Source organism: Ceratotherium simum, chromosome X, assembly GCF_057802395.1.
Source record: "Ceratotherium simum simum isolate JZ-2026a chromosome X, ASM5780239v1, whole genome shotgun sequence".
In the NCBI taxonomy this organism is placed as follows: Eukaryota; Metazoa; Chordata; class Mammalia; order Perissodactyla; family Rhinocerotidae; genus Ceratotherium; species Ceratotherium simum.
Genome location: NC_141940.1, coordinates 41,726,779 through 41,751,027, shown reverse-complemented (window position 1 = coordinate 41,751,027; position 24,249 = coordinate 41,726,779). Strand labels below are relative to the sequence as shown.

At 36.8% G+C, this 24,249-nt stretch overlaps 1 protein-coding gene across 3 annotated transcripts in view; it reads left to right on the top strand.

Annotated features, from left to right (window-relative positions):
* Nucleotides 1–24,249, top strand: part of IL1RAPL2 (interleukin 1 receptor accessory protein like 2) — a 1,036,854-nt gene that overhangs the window by 971,139 nt on the left and 41,466 nt on the right. For all 3 annotated transcript variants that reach the window (XM_087426516.1, XM_087426517.1, XM_087426518.1), the window contains one exon: nucleotides 18,169–18,298. In XM_087426516.1, coding sequence (XP_087282642.1) covers nucleotides 18,169–18,298 — 130 coding nt within the window. The remainder of the gene's footprint in view (nucleotides 1–18,168; nucleotides 18,299–24,249) is intronic.

The window sequence follows — 24,249 nt, the reverse complement described above, 5'->3', positions numbered from 1 at the left end:
ATCTTTTTGAATTCGTATTTTTATTTTCTTTGGATAAATACCCAGAAGTGAAATAGCTGGATCATATGGTAATTCTGTTCTTAATTTTTTGAGGAATCTCTATACTGTTTTCCATAGTGGATGCACCAATTTGCATTCTCACCAGCAATGTATGAGGGTTCCCTTCTCTCCGCGTCCTCTCCAACACTTGTTATTTCTTGTCTTGTTAATTATAGTGGCCAGTGTCTGAAGGTACTAGTTTTATCAGTTATGTTTCCCATTCAAGGGCACCAGCTGAAGGCAAGGCAGAAACATGTCATGGAAAGAGTACTGGGGTCAGGACACTGAAATTATAGTCCCAGCCCTTCCACTAAGTTGCTGTGATTTTTTTTTGACACACTTGTTCTCCCAAATAGCCTCAGGTACTTACTGGAAGGGCCGGGGCTATAGTTTCAGTGTCCTGACCCCAGTACTCTTTCCATGACATGTTTCTGCCTTGCCTTCAGCTGGTGCCCTTGAATGGGAAACATGACTGATAAAACTAGTGTCTTCAGACACTGGCCAACCAATCCCTGTTCTAAGGAGATGAAAGAAGAGAAAGTAAGTGAGGTTTATAGGCATGATATGCAGTTACAATGGGAGTTCTGCTTATTCACCCTTGATGAAATTCAGTAACAGAACCTTGTATTGGGATTCAGGCTACTTAACGAGACAGCTTGGTAAGTCCTGTAACTCTAAATAATTCATTCTCCAGTGGACTTTGCATCAATTATCCCTATGAGCCAGTTATAGACCAAGCAACCCCATTGCTTAAATTTTTAACCATGAAAACATGTTCTGTCTCATCTTTGAGGCCTGCTGCTGTGCTACTTGTCTCTAGCATAGACAAGCCCAAATATTGGGATGTTCCCCAACCATCCCTAAAAAACTTTCTGGCTTTACTTGCATTGTAAAACAAGTAACAGTAGAAAATCTGAGTGTCTCTCTCTCTCTCTCTCTCTCACACACATACACACGCGCACACACACACACAGACATACACACACATTTTTAACCATTTCCAAATAATTAGTCTAAGGGTACTCAAGGATTTTTTCCAATCTTCTTCCTTCCCTGATCAATTAGCTTTGGTATCCATTTTCTTCCGTCACAAAGTCTTACTCTTTTCTGTGTAGAAAAACCTACTTTGCTGCATTTCCCACCATCTGGGACAACTAACCCATGGCCCTGCCTCATCAACTTTTCATCTCCCTTTGGATCTTACTGGAAGAAATACATTCTTTCTTCTTGCCTTTAGCTTCATAATAGCTTGCTCTCAACTATAATTTATAATTCACTTCAGTGCCTATATCATTTAATTTAGAAAATGATGGGGAGAGGGTTCTTCTTTAGAAAGAAGGTGAAAAAAATTGCACAAGGTCACTCTGGAATGTCAAGGCTGCTTTCTTTTCCAGATATATAGCAATGAGAAGGCAACAGTGTCTCTAATAGATTGAACACTATACTAACATATTAGAAAATGAATTATTTTTTCAGCATTAAAGCTGGATCATTATTTTACCTCAGGAAAGTCAGTTGATTTCTATCTGAGCCTGTTTCTAAATCTCAATGATCCATTCAATTTGAGACTGTAATCTGAGAGAAATCAAGGACCGTCATGTTTTCACCGGTATAGTTTTGGCTGGAGATGGTTACTTAACATATTGGATGACTAATAGGAAAGGCCAGTGTGAGCAATGAAGAGCTATCTTGTGATTAAACCACACCTGAGCTATTTTATTTTATACATATACATTTTCAAAATGGGAGACTATATATGTTTCTCTTCAACTCAGGCAAACCACATCCCTGGATCAGTGGTTCTGAACTTTTTCCCTCTCAACACATTGGACAGATGACGTTCACTATAAGACACACTCTTAATGGGCATTCCCCATATGCAAGTTATGATTCATCCTTTATCTCTCACTCAAGAAAAAGCATACTGGAATGCATATGAGTAAGAATGATATAATATAATGATAACCTCAGCTCTGCTGTAAATTTTTGAGGAACTAATTTACAAACTTCAGTGCATTATTAGTACAAACTTCTTAAAACACATCTCACAACTGAAAGTGACATGTCCCTATGTCTTATGTGTTCTAACATTGACATACTAGACTGGAGCATGTGGCTCAGGACACTCTCAGCACCTCATGTACAAATAAACAAAAGGTGTGTGCCTTTATTACAGATTCTCTTCTGAAGGAATAAACCTCTTGAAAGTTGAAGCTACAAACTTTAGTGCATAAAGCACAGCAGGAATGTGAATGGCTTTTACGTTGGCATCACAACTATCTGCTCCTTTTTTCATCTCATCTTGTAAAGGTCAAATCTAAGTGTGAGCCCAAGGAAGAAAGGGGAACCTCAATTTATACTGGCAGTAACAGGAATAAAAATTCTATGTTTAACTCCTTGAATGAAAATAAAGTTAACTTGATCATTCAGGCTTAAGATATACAACTTACAGATTTCTGTGGTGGAATTTTAGATACCTAGTTAATATGATAGACTGAATTGATATGGTAAAGGCTTATCTCTTGGTCTAAACACAAAGAAATGCTGGTCAAAATAAAACAAAGATTGTACTTGCTTAGCCCAACTTGAAAGCAAGTAAGGGAAATTCCCAGGCTTTAGGAATGAAAAGGGAACTCAAACCCAGAGAAGGGAGCATAAACTGAAGCTAAATGCCTCCCGCAGATATCAGAACCAGATATGGACCTTAAGAGTCTAAGGGGTTGAGCTCAGGGTCAGACCATAGAGCCACAGATCTGTGTACAGTGTAGAGCTAGAATTGAAATTCCAGCAAAAATCTAAAAGCTTAAACAGTCTGAGAAGCCTGCAACTATGAAATAGGGACTAGAAAATTCTGCTCATTGGTCCAGGAAAGCAGCCAGGAAATTCACCTTCTGTCCAGGTCCATGGCCATGAATGAAAAGAGACACTCAAGAGAAATCAAAACTCTAAACCTGTACCAAGCATGGGTGTGGACTCTGAATTCACACAACCCACATGTGGTACAAACCCCCAAGCTAAGAAATTAACAGAAAAACTGGTTCCAAACCAGTGAAACTTGTAAGGCCTTGGCAGAGGCAAACTTGGAACCACTCTGAGGGAATGCCTTCACAGCCCTCAGCACCCAGGACTCCCACAGAAAACAATCCCTGCAGTAGATAAAAACACAGTAATAAAATTACAAACCTCACGAGAAAAATTAACCACCATGAGTGTGTTTCCACTGACACAAATGGAAAAAATTGGGTCCCAAGAAATAGAGATAATAGGACAATTTAAAAGAGACATTAAAAGAGGTTTGTTGAAAATTGTTTAAAGAGAAAAGCAAAGAATCGTGTGACAAGAATAGGGCATTGATGGTTATCTGTGGCCTTTATAAAATCCATAGCCCATCAAGGAATGGGGGCAGGGCAGAGCTAGATAAAAAAATTGAAAGTCAGATTTTTGTCCTTGAAAAATTCTTAGAAAGTCCCAGGACAGGGGGCGATTAAGATATGTAGCCAAAATTAAATAGATTTTATCTTTCTGCACTTACCTGCAATTCTCTCACATTAGATAATTCAGTCTCTGGTTCTTGTAAAGTTGTCTCAGAGCAATTGTATGGATTTCAAATGTGAAACATAATCTATTTGAGCTAGCCAGAGACTGACTTACGCATAGACCATTCAGTGATTAGGGTGATGAGTTTACCTTTGAAAACACAAAGATTGAGATCTCTTAGAACCTATATACAACTTACATTGTACACTCATGCGCCACATAATGATGTTTCAGGACAAGGCGCATACACAAAGGTGGTCCCACAAGATTATATTGGAGCTGAAAAATTCCTATTATCTAGTGATATTGTAGCCATCATAATGTCACAGTGCAATGCATTACTCACATGTTTGTGGTGATGCTGGTGTAAATAAACCTGCTGTGCTGCCAGTAGTATAACAGTATAGCACATACAATTACATACAGTACATGATACTTGATAATGATAATAAAAGACTATGTTACTAGTTTATGTATTTACTAAACTATACTTTTTATTGTTATTTTAGAGTGTACTCTTTCTGCTTACAAAAAAAAAAATTACTGTTGAGCCAGCCTGGTGGCCTAGTGGTTAGGTTTGGTGGGCTCCACTTCGGTGGCCCGGGTTCAATTCCTGGGGGTGGACCTACACCACTCATCTGTCAGTGGCCATGCTGTGGTGGCAGCTCACGTACAAAAAGAGGAAGATTGCAGCAGATGTTAGCTCAGAGCGAATCTTCCCCAGCAAAAAAAAAAAAAAAAAAAGAGTTTACTGTAAAACAGTATGCTGTGTTACGCCAGCAGCAGCCTTGTACATCTCATGTTTACCACGTCTCTTGATTGCATCAATTTCTCTTGTTTTGTTCATCATGGCCCCTAAGCACACAAAATCCACTGCTAATTTTGCCAGTAAGAGGCCATGTCGAGTGATTGACCTGGAATCAAAATTAAAAGTGATTAAGGACTATGAAGGTGGAAAATCAGTGATGGTTATTTCTCGCGAGTCAGGCATGTCCCATTCCACTATAGCTACGATCCTGAAGAACAAGAGCAATGTGATGGAAGCTGTTAATGGATCTGTTTTATTGAAGGCAATGAGACTATCAAAAATTTGAGAAGGGCCTAAATCAGACATGGAGAAACTTCTAATGACCTGGATTGAAGACCAGACACAGAAGTGTATCCCTCTCAGCCCCATGACTATCATGGCCAAAGCTAAAAGTTTGTTTGTGATGTTGAAAGAAAAGGCTGGACTAGACTACAATGTTAAATTTATTGGTAGCTCTCAGTGGTTTAAACGATTCAAGAATCATTATTCATTCCATAATGTGAAAGTGAGTGGTGAATATGCGAGTGCTGATGGAAGGCAGCTGAAGAATTTCTAGAAATTCTAGATAAGCTGATTATGGAAAAAAATTACTTGCCGAAGCAAATATTCAATCTGGATGAAACCTCCCTATTCTGGAAATGGATGCCTGAAAGGACTTTCATTCATAAGGAGGCCGAGTCAATGCCAGGTTTCAAAGCTTTTAAGGACAGGGTAACAATCTTGCTTCGGGGCAATGTTGCAGGCTACAAATTGAAACTCTTTGTGATCTGGCACAGTGAGAACCCCAGGGCCTTCAAGCATATCAACAAGCACACACTGCCAGCGTACTACAGGAGCAATAAGAAGTCATGGATGACCCAGCTCCTCTTCCAAGATGCCCTCCTGAATTGCTACACCAGCAAAAAGGAGAAGTACTGTTTGCAGAATAACATACCTCTCAAGATTTTGCTTATTGTTGATAATGCTCCCGGACATGCTTCTTTTATTGGTGAACTTCATCCCATATCAAAGTGGTGTTTCTCCTTCCAAACACCACTTCTTTGATCCAACCAATGGATCAAGGAGTTATAACAGCTTTTAAGGCCTACTACCTGAGGAGGACCTTTGCCCAGGCTATTGCTGCAACTGAAGAAGACCTTGAGAAGACACTGATGCAATTCTGGAAGGATTACGACACCTATGACTGCATCAACATCCTTGCTTGGGCTTGGGCTGCTGTCACCAAGGAGTGTATGAGTGGCATCTGGAAGAAGAGGTTCGTCCATGATTTAAAAGGATTTGCCAAGGATGAAGAGGTTGCAAAAATCAACAAGGCTGCGGTTGAGATGAGAAGCATCTTTAACCGTGTGTGGATGAGGATGGCATTCAGGAGCTTCTAGAGGTGGTTCCTGAGGAATTGACTAATAAGGAGTTGTTGGAGCTGGAACAGGAACGCATAACTGAAGAAGAGGCAAGAGAAAAGGAAACTGCAGGAGAAGAAAAAGAAGAGAACCCCCAAGAAAATTCACAGTGAAAGATTTAGCAGAAGCTTTAGTAGACTTCAACAAAGCTTCTCAAAATATTTGAAAACATGGACCCCAACACTGAAAGATTTTCATTAATGGAAAAGAATACTCATGGTGCATTATCTGCTTACAAGCAAATCTATGATAAAAAAAGAAACAAATCAAGCAAACCATCATGGACATATTTCTGAAAAGAGTGACACCTCCTCAACAAGAGCCTCAGGCAGGTCCTTCATGAAGTATTCCAAAGAAGGCATTGTTATCCTAGGAGATGACAGCTCCATGCGTGCTATTACCCTGAAGACCTTCCAGTGGGACAAGATGTGGAGGTGAAAGACAGTGATATTGATGACCCTCACCCTGTGTAGGCCTAGGATAATGTGTGTGTTTATGTTTTAATTTTTAACAAAAAAGTTTAAAAAGTAAAAAATTTTAAAAATAGAAAAAAGCTAATAGAATAAGAATATAAAGAAAGGAAATATTTTTGTACAGCTGTACAATGTGGTTGTGTTTTAAGCTAAGTGTTATTACAAAAGAGTCAAAAAGTTTTAAAAAATTAAAAAATTTACAAAGTAAAAAAGTTACAGTAAACTAAGGTTAATTTATTATTGAAGAAAGAAAAATATTTGTTTATAAATTTAGTACTTACAAAATCTACAGTAGTGTACAGAAATGTCCTAGGCGCTCAGATACACTCATCACTCACTCACTGACTCAAGCAGAGAAACTTCCAGTCCTGCAAGCTCCATTCATGGTAAGTTCCCTATACAAGTGTGCCATTTTATTTCTTTTATACCATATTATTGGTGTACCTTTTGTATGTTTAGATACACAAATACCATTGTGTTACAATTTCCTACAATATTTAGTACAGTAACATGCTGTACAGGTTTGTAGCCTAGGAGCAATAGGTTATACCATATAGCCAAGGTGTGTAGTAGGCTATACTATCTAAGTTTGAGTAAGTTCACTCTGTGATGTTCGCACAAGGATGAAATCAACTAACGACGTTTCTCAGAATGTATCCCCATTGTTAAATTGTGAACATGATGTAATCTATGCAGAAATAGAAGTACAATGTTGTACACCTGAAATTTTTACAATGTTATAAACCAATGTTATTGCAATAAACAAAAAATTAAAAAAAAATTATGCACGACTGTATTTATTTTGTGTATTTTCTTCCTCTGTCCCTTCCCAGATGTAAACTTCTTGAGGACAGGGATTTTTTTTTTTTTTTTACTTTTAACAGCTTTATTGAGCTGTAATTTATATATCATACAATTTACCCATTTAAGTGTACCATTTGATGGCTTTTAGTAAATTTATACATTTGTGCAGCCATCATCACAAAATGCATCTTTAAAACACTTCCATCATTCCCCAAGAGTTTCTTCCTCCAAGTTTTCATCCAATCCCTGACCCCAGCCATAAGTACCTACTGATCTACTTAATGTTTCTATAGCCATACATTTTCTAAAAATTTCATATAAATGGAATCATACAATGTGCAGTCTTTTTTGTCTGGCTTCTTTCACTCAGCGTAATGGTTTTGAGGTTTATTCATGTTGTAGCATGTATCAATAACCATCCACATATTGACAGAAATTTGAGTTGCTTTGAGCTATTACAAATAAAGCTGATATGGGGTGGTGGTTCAAGATGGTGATGTAAGAAGATCCTGAACTCACCTTCTCCCATGGATATACCAAATCCACAGATACATATGGAAAATTTTTCTCTGAAAACTAGCTGAGAAATTCCTTCACTTTGGACAAACAAGAAAAAGACCACATTGAAGTGGATAGAGAGGCTGAGACATAGTCTCACAATAAACCCTGCCCCTGGTGCAGCAATCCACAATTGGGAGGCAACTCAGAAACTGGGAGCTTTTCCCTGAAGAGTGAAGGCTTTGTACCCCACATTCGGCACGCTAACTTTTAAGACCTGCACTGAGAGATGAGTGCCCAAAATATCTGGCTTTTAAAACCAATGGAGCTCATGTTCCCAAGACCCAAAGGGCTGTAGCAAACAGAAATGCCTCTAAAAGGGCTCATACATGGACTCACTCACCCCAGGGCCCAATGCAGCAGCAGCTATTTGAAAAGCACCCAGGCTTTCTGTGGAAGAGATTAATTTGCTAATTTTAAAGCACCAGCCAGAGGTGCAGGGGCCTGTGAGATATTCTCTGGGGATGGAGGATGGTGGGTTCCATTTTCACACTCTCCTTCTGCCTTGGTGAAGCCAGTGAGCACCATCTTTTTTTTGTTGTTTTCTCTTCAGGTGCCATTTTTGTGCTCTACCTCTGCCATGCTCCACCTCTGCCATGCTCCATAGCACCAGTATCTCCCAAAGGAGAGCTTTTACATATGGCTGGTGCCCTGGTTTTTACATCTGGTGCCTGGGTTTTTTTGGCTACTGCCCAGGGGATGCCCCTTGACTGCTTGGCTCTGGAGGCCAGGGGGGCTTGTGTCCATGGGTCCTGTGGGACTGTAACAATGGGAGAAACAGTTCTTGGCAGACTACCACCCCAAGGGCACTGCACAAATAGCAGACTAAAACACAGTCTTTCTGTGAAAGAGGCCTATTTGCTTGTCCTGAAGCTTTGGCCTGAGGGGCAAGCTTCAGGTTTGGCACACATCTAGAGGCCTATGGAGGTGCTCTCAGGGAATGTAGGCCATGGGATACCATCTTTGTGCTCTCCCTCTGCCTCAGTCCAGCACACTGGAGTCTCCCAGAAAGGAACTTAAACACTTGTCTGGAGCCTCAATTTTTGCAACTGTTGCCCAGGGTACACCTCCAAATAGCCTGGCTCTGGTGATCAGCAAGGCTTATGCTTGCAGCCCCACAAGACTGTATATATTTGCATACTTTAAAGGCTGCCACTTGAGGTCTGACTTCCAATCAGCCTGAATCTAGGTGCTGACTGTGCTACTTCCCTTTGGGACACTGACAGGTCTTAGCACACTCTTAACTACTGGGAGCTTTTAAAAATAAAATAGGCTGCTTGGACAATCACAAAGATTTGAGAGACAACCAAGAGAGAGGGTGAGGTTGAATGATAAGGTTCATCTCCTACACAAGGCTGCTCCTTTAAGACTGAGAGAGGTGGGTGTTTTGTCTAATGCAGAGAAACCAACACAGAGAGTCAAACAGAATGAGCAAACAAAGGAATATGTTCTAAACAAAAGAATAAGATGAAAACCTCAGAAAGAAACTTAATGAAACAGAGATAAGTAATTTACCTGATAAAGAGTTTAAAGTAATGGTCATATAGATGCTCAGTGAACTTGGGCGACAAATGGGTGAACACAGTGAGAAATTCAACAAAGAGATAGAAAATATAAGAAAGTACCAAATAGAAATCACAGAGCCTAAGAATACAATAACTAAACTGAAAAATACACTAGAGGGGTTCAAAAACAGACTAGATGCTGCAGAAGAAAGAATCAGTGAATTTGAAGACAGGGCAATGGAACTCACCCAATCAGAGCAGCAAAAAGAAAAAGGAATGAAACAAAGTGAAGATAGCTTAAAGGACGTATGGGAAAACATCAAGGGGACTAACAGTCACATTATAGGGGTCCCAGAAGGAGAAGAGAGAGAGAAAGGGACAGAAATCTTATTTGAAAAAATTATGGCTGAAAACTTCCCTAACCTGGGGAAGGAAACAGACGTCCAGATCCAGGAAGCCCAGCGTGCTCCAAATAACAGGAATCCAAAGAGAACCACACCAAGACACATTATAAATAACATGTCAAATTTAAAAACAAGAAGAGAATCGTAAAAGCAGCAAAAGAAAAAGAACTTGTTACGTACTAGGGAACACTCATAAGAATATCAGCAGATTTCTCAGCAGAAACTTTGCAGGCCAGAAGGGAGTGGCACAATATATTTAAAGTGCTGAAAGAAAAAAACATTCCACCCAAGAATATTCTACCTGCCAAAGTTATCATTCAGAACTGAAGGAGAGATAAAGAATTTTCCAGAAAAGCAAAATCTAAAGGAGTTCATCACCACTAAACTGGCCTTACAAGAAATGTTAAATGGACTTTCTTAAGCTGAAAAGAAAGAGAACTAATTAGTAATAAGAAAGCATATGAAAGTATAAATCATACTGGTAAAGGTAAATATGTAGTAAAGGCAGTGGATTGATCACTTATAAAGTTAGTATGAAAGTTAAAAGACAAAAGTAGTAAAAGTATCTATAACTACAATAATTAGTTAAAGGATATACAGTATAGAAAGATATAGAATGAGACATCAAAAAGATAAAATATTGGAGGGGAGGAGCAAAAATGTAGAGCTTTAGAATGCATTCATACTTAAGTTGTTATCAACTTAAAATAGAATGTTATAAATATAAGTTGTTATATGTAAGCTCGTAGTAAACAGAAAGCAAAAACCTGTAGTAGATACACAAAAAATGAGAAATTAATCCAAGAATACAACTAAAGAAAGTCATCATACCACAAAGGAAGGGAGCAAGAGAAAGAGAAAGAGAGAGGAAACAGAAGAGTAACTACAAAACAACCAGAAAACAATTAACAGAATGGCAACAAGTACATACCTATCAATAATTACATTACATGTAAAAGGACTAAAGTCTCGAATCAAAAGACATAAAGTGGCTAGTTGGATAAAAAAATAAGACTCATCTTTATGCTTTCTACAACAGACTCACTTCAGATGTAAGGACTCACACAGACTGAAAGTGAAGAGATGGAAAAAGATGTTCCATGCAAATGGAGACCAAAAAAAAAGCTGGTGTAGCTATACTTATATCAGACAAAATAGCCTTCAAAACAAGGACTGTGGGCCAGCCCCATAGCCTAGTGGTTAAGTTTGGCTTGCTCCATTTCGGTTCCTGGGCACAGACCTACACCACTCACTGGCCATGCTGTGGCAGTGACTCACATACAAAATAGAGGAAGACTGCCATGGATGTTAACTGAGGGTGAATCTTCCTCAAGCAAAAAGAGGAAGATCGCAACAGATATTAGCTCAGGGTGAGTCTTCTTCAGCAAAAAAAAAAAAAAAACAGACTGTAATAAGAAACAAAGAAGGGCATTACACAATAATAAAGAGGTGAATCCAATAAGAGGGTATATCATTTGTAAATATTTACACACCCAACATAGGAACACCTAAATATATAAAGTAAATATTAACAGATCTAAAAGGAGAAATAGACAGCAATACAATAATAGTAGGGGACTTTAATACCCCACTTACATCAATGGATGGATCATTCAGACAGAAAATCAATAAGAAACATTAGCTTTAAATGACACATTAGACCAGATGGACTTAAAAATTATAGAGAGAACATTCCATCCAAAAGCATCAGAATACACATTCTTCTCAAATGCACATGGAACATTCTCCAGAACAGATCATACGTTAGGCAAAAAAAACAAGTCTTAATAAATTTAAGAAGATTGAAATCATATCTACCATCTTTTCTGACCACAATAGTATGAAACTAGAAATCAATTGCAAGAAGAGAACTGGAAAACGCACAATTACGTGGAGATTAAATGGCATGTTGCTGAACGACCAATGGGTCAATGAAGAAATCAAAAGAGAAATAAAAAAAAAACCTTGAGACAAATGAAAATGAAAATACAACATACCAAAATTTATGGGATGCAGCAAAAGCAGTTCTAAGAGGGACATCCATAGCAATAAATGCCTACCTCAAGAAACAAGAAAAATCTCAAATAAGCAAGCTAACTTGACACCTCAATGAACTGAGAAAAAGAATAACAAATGAAGCCCAAAGTTAGTAGAGGGAAGAAAATAACAAAGATCATAACTGAAATAAATGAAATGGAGACTAAAATGACAGCAGAAAAGATCAATGAAATTAAGAGCTGATTCTTTGAAAAGATAAACAAAATCGACAAACATTTGGCTAGACTCACCAAGAAAAAAACAGAGAGGGCTTTAATAATTAAAACAAGAATTGGAACAGGAGACATTACAAGAGATACCACAGAAATACAAAGGATCTTAAGAGACTATTATGAACCATTTTATGACAACAAATTGGACAACATAGAAGAAATGGATAAATTCCTAGAAACACACAACCTTTCAAGACAGAATCATGAAGAAATAAAAAATCTAAATAGACAGATTGCTAGTAAGGAGATTGAATCAGTAATCAAAGACATCCCTACAAACAAATGTCCAGATCCAGACAGCTCCAAAATTCACCGAACATTCAAAGAAGAATTAATAACAGTTCTTCTCGAACTCATCTAAAAATTAGAAGAGGAAGGAAGACTTCCAAACTTATTTTATGAGGCCAGCATTAACCTGATACTGAAACCAGACAAAGACATCGCAAGAAAAGAAAATTACAGGCCAATATCCCTGATGAACATACATGCAAAAATGCTCAACAAAACATTAACAAATTGAATTAAACAAGACATTAGAATGATCATACACCATGATGAAGTGTGATTTATTCCAGGAATGAAAGTATGGTTTAACATTCACAAATCAATCAACGTGATACACCACATTAAGAAAATAAAGGATAAAAATCATATGATCATCTCAATAGGTGCAGAAAATGCATTCGAGAAAATTCAACTTCCATTTATGATAAAAACAACAAAATGGGTATAGATGAAACATACCTCAACATCATAAAGGTCTTATATGACAAGTCCACAGATAACATTACACTCAATGGGGAAAGGTGAAAGCTTTTTTTAAAGATCAGGAATAAGACAAGGATGCCAACTTTGCCACGTTTATTCAACATAGTATTGGAAATCCTAGCCAGAGCAATTAAGCAAGAAAAATAAATAATAGGCATCCAAATTGGAAAAGAAGAAGTAAAACTGTCACTATTTGCAGAAGACATGATACCATATATAGAAAACCCTAAAAACTCCACCAAAAAACTCTTAGAACCAATAAATGAATTCAGTAAAGTTGCAGGATACAAAATCAATATACAGAAATCTGTGGTGTTTCTACACTCTAATAACAAACTATCAGAAAGAGAAATTAAGAAAATCATCCCATTTGCAATTGCTTCAAAAAGTATAGAATACCTTGGAATAAATTTAACCAAAGAGGTGAAAGAGATGTACACTGAACACTATAAGGCATTGATGAAAAAATGGAAGGAGACACACATAAAAGGAAAGATATTCCATGCTTATTGATTAGAAGAATATTGTTAAAATGTCCATACTACCCAAAGCAATCTACAAATTCAGTGCAATCCCTATCACAATTCCAATGGTGTTTTTCACAGAAATATAACAAACAATTCTAAAATTTGTATGGAAGCACAAAAGACTCTGAATAGCCTAAGAAATCTTGAGAAAGAACAAAGCTGGAGGCATCATTCTCCCTGATATCAAACTATTTTACAAAGCCATAGTCATCCAAACAGTATGAGATGGGCATAAAAACAGACTCATAGACCAATGGAACAGAATAGACAACCCAGAAATAAATCCACACATATGTAGTTAATTAATTTATGATAAAGGAGCCAAGAATATACAATGGGGAAAGGACAGTCTCTTCAGTAAATGTTATTGGGGAAACTGGACAGCCACATGCAAAACAATGAAATTAGACCACTATCTTACACCACAGACAAAAATTAACTCAAAATGAATTAAATACTTGAATGTAAGATCTGAAACCATAAAACTCCTAGAAGAAAATGTAGTCAGTAAGCTCCTTGATATCAGTCTTGGTGATGAATTTTTCGATCTGACTCCAAAGGCAAGGGCAACAAAAGCAAAAATAAACAAGTGAGACTACATCAAACTAAAAATCTTCTGCACAGCAAAGGAAGCCATCAACAAAAGGAAAATGCAACCTATGGAATGGGAGAAAATTTTTGCAAATCATATCTCTGATAAGGGGTTAATAGGAAAAATATATAAAGAAGTCATACAACTCAATTGCAAAAAAAAATCCAATTAAGAAATGGGCAGAGGATCTGAAGAGACATTTTTCCAACACATACAGATGGCCTATAGGTACATGAAAAGATGCTCAGCATCACTCATCACCAGAGAAATGCAAATCAAAACCATAATGAAATATCACCTCACAGCTGTTAGAAGGGCTATTATCAAAAAGACAAGAAATAACAAGTGTTGGTGAGGATGCATAGAAAAGGGAACACTTGTGCATGGTTGGTGGGAATGTATACTGGTGCAGCCACTATGGAAAACAATATGGAGGTTCCTCAAGAAAATAAAAATAGAACTATCATATGATCCAGCAATTCCATTTTGGGGTAGTATCCAGGAAAAATGAAAATACTAACTCAAAAAGGTATCTGCACCCCCATGTTCGTTGCAATGTTATTTACAATAACCAAGATATGGAAACAGCCTAAGTGTTCATTGATGGATGAATGGATAAAGAAAATGTGGTGTATACGTACATATATATATATATATATATATATATATATATACACACACACACACACATATATACACAGTGGAATATTATTCAGCTGTAAAAAATAATGAAATCCTGCCATTTGTGACAACATGGATGGACCTTGAGGGCATTATGCTAAGTGAAATAAATCATATAGAGAAAGACAAATACTATATGAGCTTACCTAGATGCAGAATCTAAGAAAGAAAAGAAAAACAAGCTCATAGATATAGAGAATAGATTGGTGGTTGCCAGAGGTGGGGTGTGGGAGGTGGGTGAAATGGATGAAGGAGTTAAAAAGGTGCAAACTTCCAGTTATAAAATAAATAAGTCATAGGGATATAATGTATAGCATGGTGAGAATAGTTAATAATACTGTATTGCATTTTGAGTTACTAAAACAGTAGATCTTAAAAGTCCTCGTCAAAAGAAAAAAATTATAACTATGTATGGTGACAGATGTTAACTAGACATTATGGTGATCATTTTGCAATATATACAAATATTGAATCATTATGTTGTACACCTGAAACTAATGTAATATGTCAATTATACCTCAATTAAAAAAATTTAAGCTGATATGAATATTTTTATACAAGTCTTTTATGGACATAACCTTTAATAGGGAATATCTGGATCACATGGCAGATGTATGTGCAGTTTTTAAAGAAACTGTAGACTAGTTTAACTTTCTAGATTTTTATATAAGTAGAATCACAAAGCATGTACTCTTTTGTCTGGCTTCTTTCACTGTTTGATTGTTTTGAAATCTTGAAAAACGTTGTGTTGTGGCATGTATCAGTACTTCATTCCTTTTCATACTTGATTAGTATTTTGTTGTATGGAGGTAAAAATGTTTATCCCTTCACCTGTTGATGGACATTTGGACTGTTCCTAGTTTTTGGCTATTACAAATAAAGCTGCTGTAAACATTCATGTACAAGTCTTTGTATGGACATATAAGTTTTGTTGACTGTCTAGACTTAAGAAAGTGATAGGGAAATTATTAGTAATACAGGTTGAACCTAAAAGAGAGTCATGTCTAAAGCCATTACCTGTGAATAGCACAAAACACTGAGAAACTCACAAAGTTCTTTTATTTTGATACTCTTCAACCTACTGTACTCTCCCCTTTAGATACAATGTGAGTTGGTCACCTCTGCTAGTAGAGTATACAATACCATAGGAATGACTTTGAAAATGTCCAGAGGCAAAACAATACAGTAGCAAACAGATGCAAATGGTAGATTGGAGTTTACACATGCACATAAGCCAGATTTTAGAAATGCCTGGAGAGATTCTGTTTCAGGTTATTTGCCCAATCAATGCAGAGACCCCCCCCATGCCTTTTGGAAGAAGAGTTGCCCACACTCTGGTTGATTCTCAATATCTGACACAAGAGCTGATCGTTTTGGGACTCTCCTCAGAGTATCGCATACGATGGTTGGATGGTTTTCCTGTTTTGGCTGTTGACAAAAGGTTTCAGGATATTTGTTCAGCATTTGTAGAAACTAGACTGCTGAAATATCTGTCTCCTGAGTTTATTTAATAATAACCTGTCTGATGGGAGAGTAAAAACATTCCCAGGAGAAATTGCTGCAATAGTTAGTACCCATTGTGTAGTGCCAAGGAAGGAGCAGACACTGTCATTTTTGATAGACCACTTCAAGGAGGCCCCTTTTTGCACATTGCTATAATTGTCTTCTTCCATTAAAATCAAACCAGGCCTGAGCACTCACATGCTAGGAATCACTAAACGTTATTTTATTTGGTATATTCTTTCAACATAGCCCAAAGAAATGACAACCAGAATTTATGTGTATAAATGTATATACTGGTAGTTCTAGCAACTGGGATTCCTTATAATAATGTTTATGACAGTCTCTGGATTTTCTGCCAACTGGTTTGACATTCCTTATTACCTTCAATTTAATGGGAATGAAGAGTAGTAAGGCAAAGAAAAGACCCTGTGTTCAGGTTTAGAGAACACGGGGCCAGCGTGGATGAATCACACTTACTCTAGAATCCAGGAAATATTTATAGGGCATTGATAAGAGAAGATATTAACCCATAGGAGCTCATAAATAAAAGAAAGACATGAGATTGGCAGGGTCAAAATGAAAATTTATCTATCTTATTGTCCACATCAGATTGTGCCTCAAATTTTACTTCTTGAAAGACCAAGCTTTAGAAGGAGAAATACCACTATGCTAAATTTGGATGGGACATTTGAGTTCACCAAGCTCTTTTGTAGACATTGTCTTATCTGAGCTTCCCAAGTATTATTAACATTCTCATTACATATATGAAAAATCAGTTTATAAAAGGTTAGGTAATCTTCCCAGGGCCAGGTAGTCTGCTTTTTCATGATAGATCTGAAACTAGGATCCAAATCTGCTAACACTTAGTCCAGCGCAGTTTCCACTATACAAGGCCATCTTTCATTTTTACACAAGCTTGTATCACAGAGCACACGTTCAAAGCAAGAATGAATAACCTTGTTTCAGATTTGCATGAGAAATATATGAGAGACTATTGATATTAAAGGTTTTGACAGTAATAGAATAATCTCAAAGGTCCACGGCATGTCATTTTGCTGAGATAAATTTACACTATTCAAAGACCAATATTTGGCAACTAGTCACTTATTGTGGTTAAGCCTAGCCTATCACCCTGCATTCACTTGTCTATAAGGTTTTCTTAATTTCTGCTTTGTCTTAATGTAGACCCTAACTCCCATGAAAACTGTTTCTTTGTGAAAATGGTCATCAAAGAAAGCCATCTGCTAGTTATGGTGATTATATACAAAGGGTCCCAGAAAGTAATGGTTCTTAGAACATGGAAGTTTTGGATCAATTTAAGAATAGTATGGAGAATTTGTCCATGGCTCAGAGTGATCATGGGAACAAGTCCACCATGTACTCTACAAAGACAAATATTTTTGAAATTGCTTTATCTAGTGCTCCAATCAGGGTAAAAATTGCGTGTTATAGAGAAAATTATATGTCATAATATAATTTATGAATTGGGGGATTTATTTGTCAGAATTATCAAGATTGTGCTCTCTATACCATTCTTACCTTACTGATCTACTTTGCCAGAAGAAAATAAAATCAATGCCAGCAAAAAAAAATTGCTTATATATTTCATGATAAATTTACAATTAAAACAAAGTCTTTAGCTATAATCACAAAAATGCAAAATAAAAAGCAGTGTAGTATTTCCTAGAATTATTTAAGTACTGTAGGTGACACAAATAATATACAAGATATGGTTAGACTGAGTTTTCCCTGCATGTACTTTTTATAGATATTTTTGTAGTTAAAAAATTCTTGCTTTGATTTGTATTATCCAATTTTTCTTAGACTAGACAATCATCAGAATAAACAAAATTTCCCTATGCAATCTTCATAATAGTGGATAGTCTATTATATGTTTTCCCACCAATCGAAAATTGTTATACTTTTGATTAATGTTAACTTCAAAAGCAAGTCCAACTAAGCAGTAATTAACACTCTCAAAAAAGAAAAATAAGAGAGGGTTCTTTTCATTTTATTCTTTCAGATTAGTTCCTAGGAGGGAACCAGTAAAAATAAGCAGTTCTAAAAACTGAGTAACTCTCTTTACTTTCTCATTTTTGATAATATCTTGAATTTTAAAATTTCCCAGTAACCCTTGTAACTATTTAAAAAGTTTCTCATGTATAGTGATAAGATGATTGGAAGAATAGTTGAAAATGGGTCACCTCTAAGTTTTCATTTGGATGTTAAATGGTCCTTTTCTGTCTCCCAGTGATAACTAGGAGCCATGTGCTCATTTCTTTTTCTCTGTCATTCGCAGGTAAGCCTCTGAACATCCCTTGCAAAGCATTTTTTGGATTTAGTGGAGAGTCCGGACCAATGATCTACTGGATGAAAGGGGAGAAGTTTATTGAAGAACTGGCAGGTCACATTAGAGAAGGTGAAATAAGGTACAGAACTTGAATTGCTTATTTTTCTTTGCTGTCTTTGTAGTTAAGCAATGGAACATCCTAGAAGAGCTTCTGCCTGGGACTTTAATTGCAACTCCAAATCATTCCATTTTCTAAAAGCTGATGTGGTGGAGAGAGTGAGGCTAGCTGCCTTAAGAAATGCAAATGTGTAAGCTTCCAATATAAGGAAATTTCCTCAGGTTCTAAGAATATACCATGGGGTGTAATGACCCCCTCAAAGCTGCCTAAGGACATTCCTTTGAGTTTCCAAAGTTTAGGCCGCTGTTACTCCATCCAGTCACAGCAAAGATCCAAACTTTGTAGGTGACTCCTCAGACCACTGGGAAAATGATCATCTAGTCCCTGGGAACAGACATGTTTCATATGTTGTAGGTGTAAAGTTGTGGTGGCAGTGGTAAGCTAGTACTCACCAAAATAACTGTTTATTGTTGTTGAATAGTGTTTATTTTTCCCAGTACCCTCTGCTCATCCAGAAAATAACTTTCAAGTTAGCATCCCTAGACCTCTTTTTACTCTCCTGTTACACAGATACCTCCCTGGTGTATAGACATCTATTCTATTAGTTTTCTAATCCTATTTAGTACGATCTTATTTGTACTAATGAAGGGATTGGTAATTTTTCCTACTTCACTCAGTCTGTGGGGTTGCCCTTTGATTTCAGAGATGGTAATATACGATGTACACTTCTCATTCCGATGGGAATTGGGACTCTTTCCCCTTTGCCCCCACTAAGAATCACGTAGTAGAAACCAACTCAATATTTCAGTGCCACTAATGTTAAAAAGTATTCTTTCACTTTTCTTATTGAATATATAGCAGTGTAAAAGAAGCAATTATACCCTATATTATTTACTAAGATTAAATATAATTTATAATAACTACCGTGACAGTTTCTCTTTGTATGTTCATCCAATAACTCCACTCTAGGGGTTCACAACTTGGAGAGTCCATGAACCCCCTGAGAGCCCACGCAAAATATTGACTATATGATCACATTTCTAGGAAAAAAGTATATGAAAAGGTGCCTGACATCATTATTCATCAGGAAAATCAAAATCAAAATCCAGTGATAACATTTCATACACATTAGGATGGCTATAATCTAAAAGTCAGATTATAACAAGTGTTGGTGAGGATGTGGAAAAATTGGAACCCTCATACACTATTGGTGGGAGTGTAAAATGGTGCAACCACTTTGAATAACAGTTTGGCAGTTCCTCAAATGGTTAACTCAGCAATTCCTCTCCAAGGTATATAACCAAGAAAGAGAAATCAAAACATACATCAACACAAAAACTTGTACACAAATGTTCATAGCAGCATTGTTCAGAATAGACAAAAGGTGGAAACAACCTAAATGTCTATCAACTGATGAATGGATGAAAAAAATGTGATATGTTCATACAATGGAATTTTATTCAGCTGTGAAAAGGAATGAAGTACTAATACACACTATAATGTGGATGAACCTTGAAAATATTCTCAGTGAAAGAAGTCAGTGATCAAAGACCACATATTAAATGATTTCATTTATATGAAATGTCTAGAATAGGCAAATCTATAGAGACAGAAAGTAGACTAGTGATTGGTTAGGGCTGGGGAGATGGAGAGATAGGGTAAATACCTAAAGAGTATGGGGGTGTGCGTGTGTGTGTTTTTTGTATGGTGGATACAATATAACATAAAATGCACTATTTTAAAGTATACAATTCAGTGACATTTAGTACATTCACAAAGTTGTGCAACCACCACCACTATCTAGTTCCAGAAAATTTTCATCACCTCAAAAGGAAACCCTGTACCCGTTAAGCAGTCTGAGTCTTCTTTTTGAGGTGATAAAAATGTTACAAAATTTACAGTGGTGATGGTTGCACATCCCTGTGAATATACTAAAAAACAGTGAATTGTACATTTTAAATGGATGAATAGTGTAGTATATAAATTACATCTCAATAAAGCTCTTTAAATAAAGCCTTTGAACTGATTGCCTGGCACAGAACAGATGTTCAGAAAAAATAATCAATATATTACTTACAAATAATTCTTAACTGTTAATTCCCATTTAAACTTGAGGATTCCGAATTATTAACATTTTATTAGCCAATTTCAAGTTAAGGTTTATGAAATTAATGCAACAGAATTTCTTTTAAATTATTTTAGAAGATACATGTTTAGAATTATTCTCAATGTATCTGCCTGCAAAAAACTTTGAGTCACTCTTCATTTTTCAGAGAAAGAAACTGGTCCCCAAAGGGCAAATGGCAGGTACAATGTTATATAGTAGCAAAATTTCCACTACCAAAAAGCTCAGAGCTATGTTTCATGATCAAGGGTAGTAGTTATATGAGCCTAATATAATTATCTCCCTTTTTCCTCACATGACTAACTGGATTATTTTAAATAAACAGATTTTCGTGGGTATAATTGACATACAGTAAACAGCACACAATTTAAAGTGTGCAATCTGTAAGAGCTGATTGATATAAGTATACACCTATGAAATCATCACCATAATCAAGACAGTGAATGTATCAGTCACCCACAAGGTTCCTGGTACCCCTTTGTAATCCCTTCCTTCTGCCCTTTTTTCACAACAATACTGATCTTTCTGTCACTGTAAATCAGTTTGCATTTTCTAGAGTTATATATAAATGGAATACTGTACTATGTACTCTTTTTTTGTCTGGACTGTTTCACTTGCAATTATTTTGAGATTCATCCATCTTGTTATATGTATCAATAGTTTACTCTTTTTCATTGCTAAGTAGTATTCCATTATATGGATACAAATAGTTTGGTTTGTTTATCCATTCACTTGTTGATGGACATTTGGGTTGTTTCCAGTTTGGGGGCTATTACAGATAAAGCTGCTATGAACATTCATGTACACATCTTTTATATATATATATTTCCTTTTTTTGGGGGGTAAATACCTAGACATGGAGTGGTTGAATAATATAGTACGTATATATTTAACTTTTTTAGTTATTTTAGCTCTTTTTTTTAAACAAACTTTATTTTTTAGAATAATTTTAGATTTACAGAAATATTGTAAAGATAGTATCTTAGTCTGCTCAGGCTGCTATAACAAAAATTCCATAGACTGGGTGGCTTAAACAACACATGTTTATTTCTCATGGTTCTGGAGACTGGGAAGTCCAAGATCAAAACACAGGCAGATTCAGTGTCTGATGAGGGCCCACTTCCTGGTTCATAGATAGCCATCTTCTCACTGTACTCTCACATGGTGGAAGAGGCAATAGAGCTCTCTGGAGTCTCTTTAAGGGGCACTAATCCCATTCATCAGGGCTTCTTTCTCATGACCTAATCACCTCCCAAAAGCCCCATCTCCTATTACCATCATATTAGGGATTGGAATTTCAACATATGAGTTGGTGGGGGGCAAGATAAACATTCAGTCCATGGCAGATAGTATAGAGAGTTCCTATATACCCCATATCTAGTTTTCCTTGTTAGTAACATCTTAAGTTACTACAGTACATTTGTTACAATTAATGAACCAAAATTGGTACATTATTATTAACTAAAGTCTGTACTTTATTTGAGTTTCCTTAGTTTTTACCTACTGTCCTTTTTTCTTGTCCAGGATTATTTAACTTTTTAAGAATCTGCCAAACTATATTCCAAAGTGGTTATACCATTTTACAAAAGAAAAGTTAGGCACTGCTGCTCTCTCAGCAGCAAATGATTAGAGTGGTGAGAGACAGAGCATATACATGTGAAACAGTTCAATCCAGTCCAAGCCACTGTATTTGGTGCCAAATGAATCAACCAAATAGTAAGTGCTATAGGAAGTCAACTTTTGGGACTTGGAAAACGCCATTGTTTGTTTGATTTTGTTACATTCTCTTTCTCCACCCTCCCCATTCCTCCCAGTAGAAAAGGGTACATACCTATATTTGCAGTGGAGGAAAGTAACATGGAATTTGTTTTGAAAACCTCACGAAATCCTACTAGCTAACTAGAGACACCTTCAAAGGAGTGCAAATGAAGAAGCAGGAATTCCTGGCCAAAATCAACACGCAGTCGGCCATCTTGTAATGTTAATTGTGTGATCTGTGATCTATTTGGGAGCTTGTGTGGGTGTGAGAATTCCTTCAGGCTATGGTCATTTATGCTAACACGGGAGTTAATTACTAGATTCTGTCTTCTAGCCTCCAAAACCAATGTCCTTGAAACAAAGCATACAAGATATTTACACAGCATGGCAGATTGGAACAAATCCAGTAGTTTCATCGAAAAAAATTGCTAATCATACCGTTACTTCAACCAAGAGAATATCTGCATTCTTTCATAGCCTACACATTTTCTCCAAAGGGAACAGTTCTGACAGCAGAACACTGAAAATGTTAAGTAGAGGATTCCTCTCAAAAGCATTTCTGGAAACAAAATTTCCTTCTGGATTCATGGCTCTCCCTCAGGGTATTGTATTTGCTTCATATTTTAATTGAATCATAGCTCTTGTGTTGTGCACGCATGTCAGAAGTGCACTGCCCAGTAGATCTAAGAAATGAGGATGTAAATAAATTGTTCTCAAGTAGTTGATTTGTGGAGAAGCTGCCACGGAGGCACTGGATCTAGAAGGAGGACTGGCTATGCTGCCTAGGTTCTCCATTTCCTGGTCAGCAGCTTGATCCTAGAAATATGTGTTGCAACTTTTTGTCTCTTAGTAGTGTCCCAGAGAAATAGAGGACATTGAAAAAAAATCAACCTAGGGAAAAAGCTTGGCTATTTACTAAAAACTTGATGAAATTATGTCACTCAGATTACAGTAAGTGCAACCTCTGTATTTAGCAGTTCTCTAGCATATTTGATCAAATCCTGACCAGGGTTTTGGAGTTCTCGTTTGTTTGGTCTCTGGGTTACTTTGACCACCATGGTTCCTTGCATCTCCTGACTTGCAGCGTTTTTCCAAAGCACCAGACTCCACTCTGGGCATACAGATTCCCCTATATCTCCCTTTAGGCAGAAATTGGCATGGCCCTCCCAAGTCTCTGATGTTACTAAGAGACTTAGCTCTAAGGAAATCTGAACCAAAATGTAGTATCCATTTACAACTGCCAGCCTATCCTATACAACTGCATCACAGCCTTTCCACTGACCCCAGGAGATGTCATTTGTAGGGATGTTAAGGGAATTTGCTGTGTACGGTAGCATAAGCTACAATTGGGCAAATTTGGTTTTTTTATTTATCATTTTAAAGTCATTACAACAAGCTGCTTTCTATAAGCTCTACCATGTCTATACAGAGAAGTCAATTATTTGGAGGAGACCCAGTGGAAACCATCATTAGGAGAGGACTTACTAATTTCTGTCTCTTTGTTAAAGGTTAATGGGAATGGCTTGCCAAGAGGGATAAGAGACTTCATGAAAAGGTGTAGTCTTTGGGTGTGAGCATTCTAGGAAGGCCAACCCAGTTCTACACCTTTACAGAACTTAATTTTGGTTAATCTTACCAGAGACTTGAGAACTAAAAAAAAAAATATATCTTCTCCCAATTGTTAGGTTGTCTTTTCGTTTTGTTGATGGTTTCCTTTGCTGTGCAGAAGCTTTTTAGTTTGATGTAGTCCCATTTGTTTATTTTTTCTATTGTTTCTCTTGCCCAGTCAGACGTGGTGTTTGAAAAGATGTTGCTAAGACTGATGTCGAAGAGCGTACTGCCTATGGACATTGAGGGTATTATGCAAAGTGAAATAAGTCAGAGGGAGAAGGTCAAATACCGTATGATTTCCTTCATTAAGTAGTAGATAATAACAACAATAAACAAACACATAGGGACAGAAATTGGATTGGTGGTTACCAGAGGGGAAGCGGGGAGGGAGGAGGGTGAAAGGGATAATTCAGCACATGTGTGTGGTGATGGGTTGTAATTAGTATTTTGGTGGTGAACATGATGTAATCTATGCAGA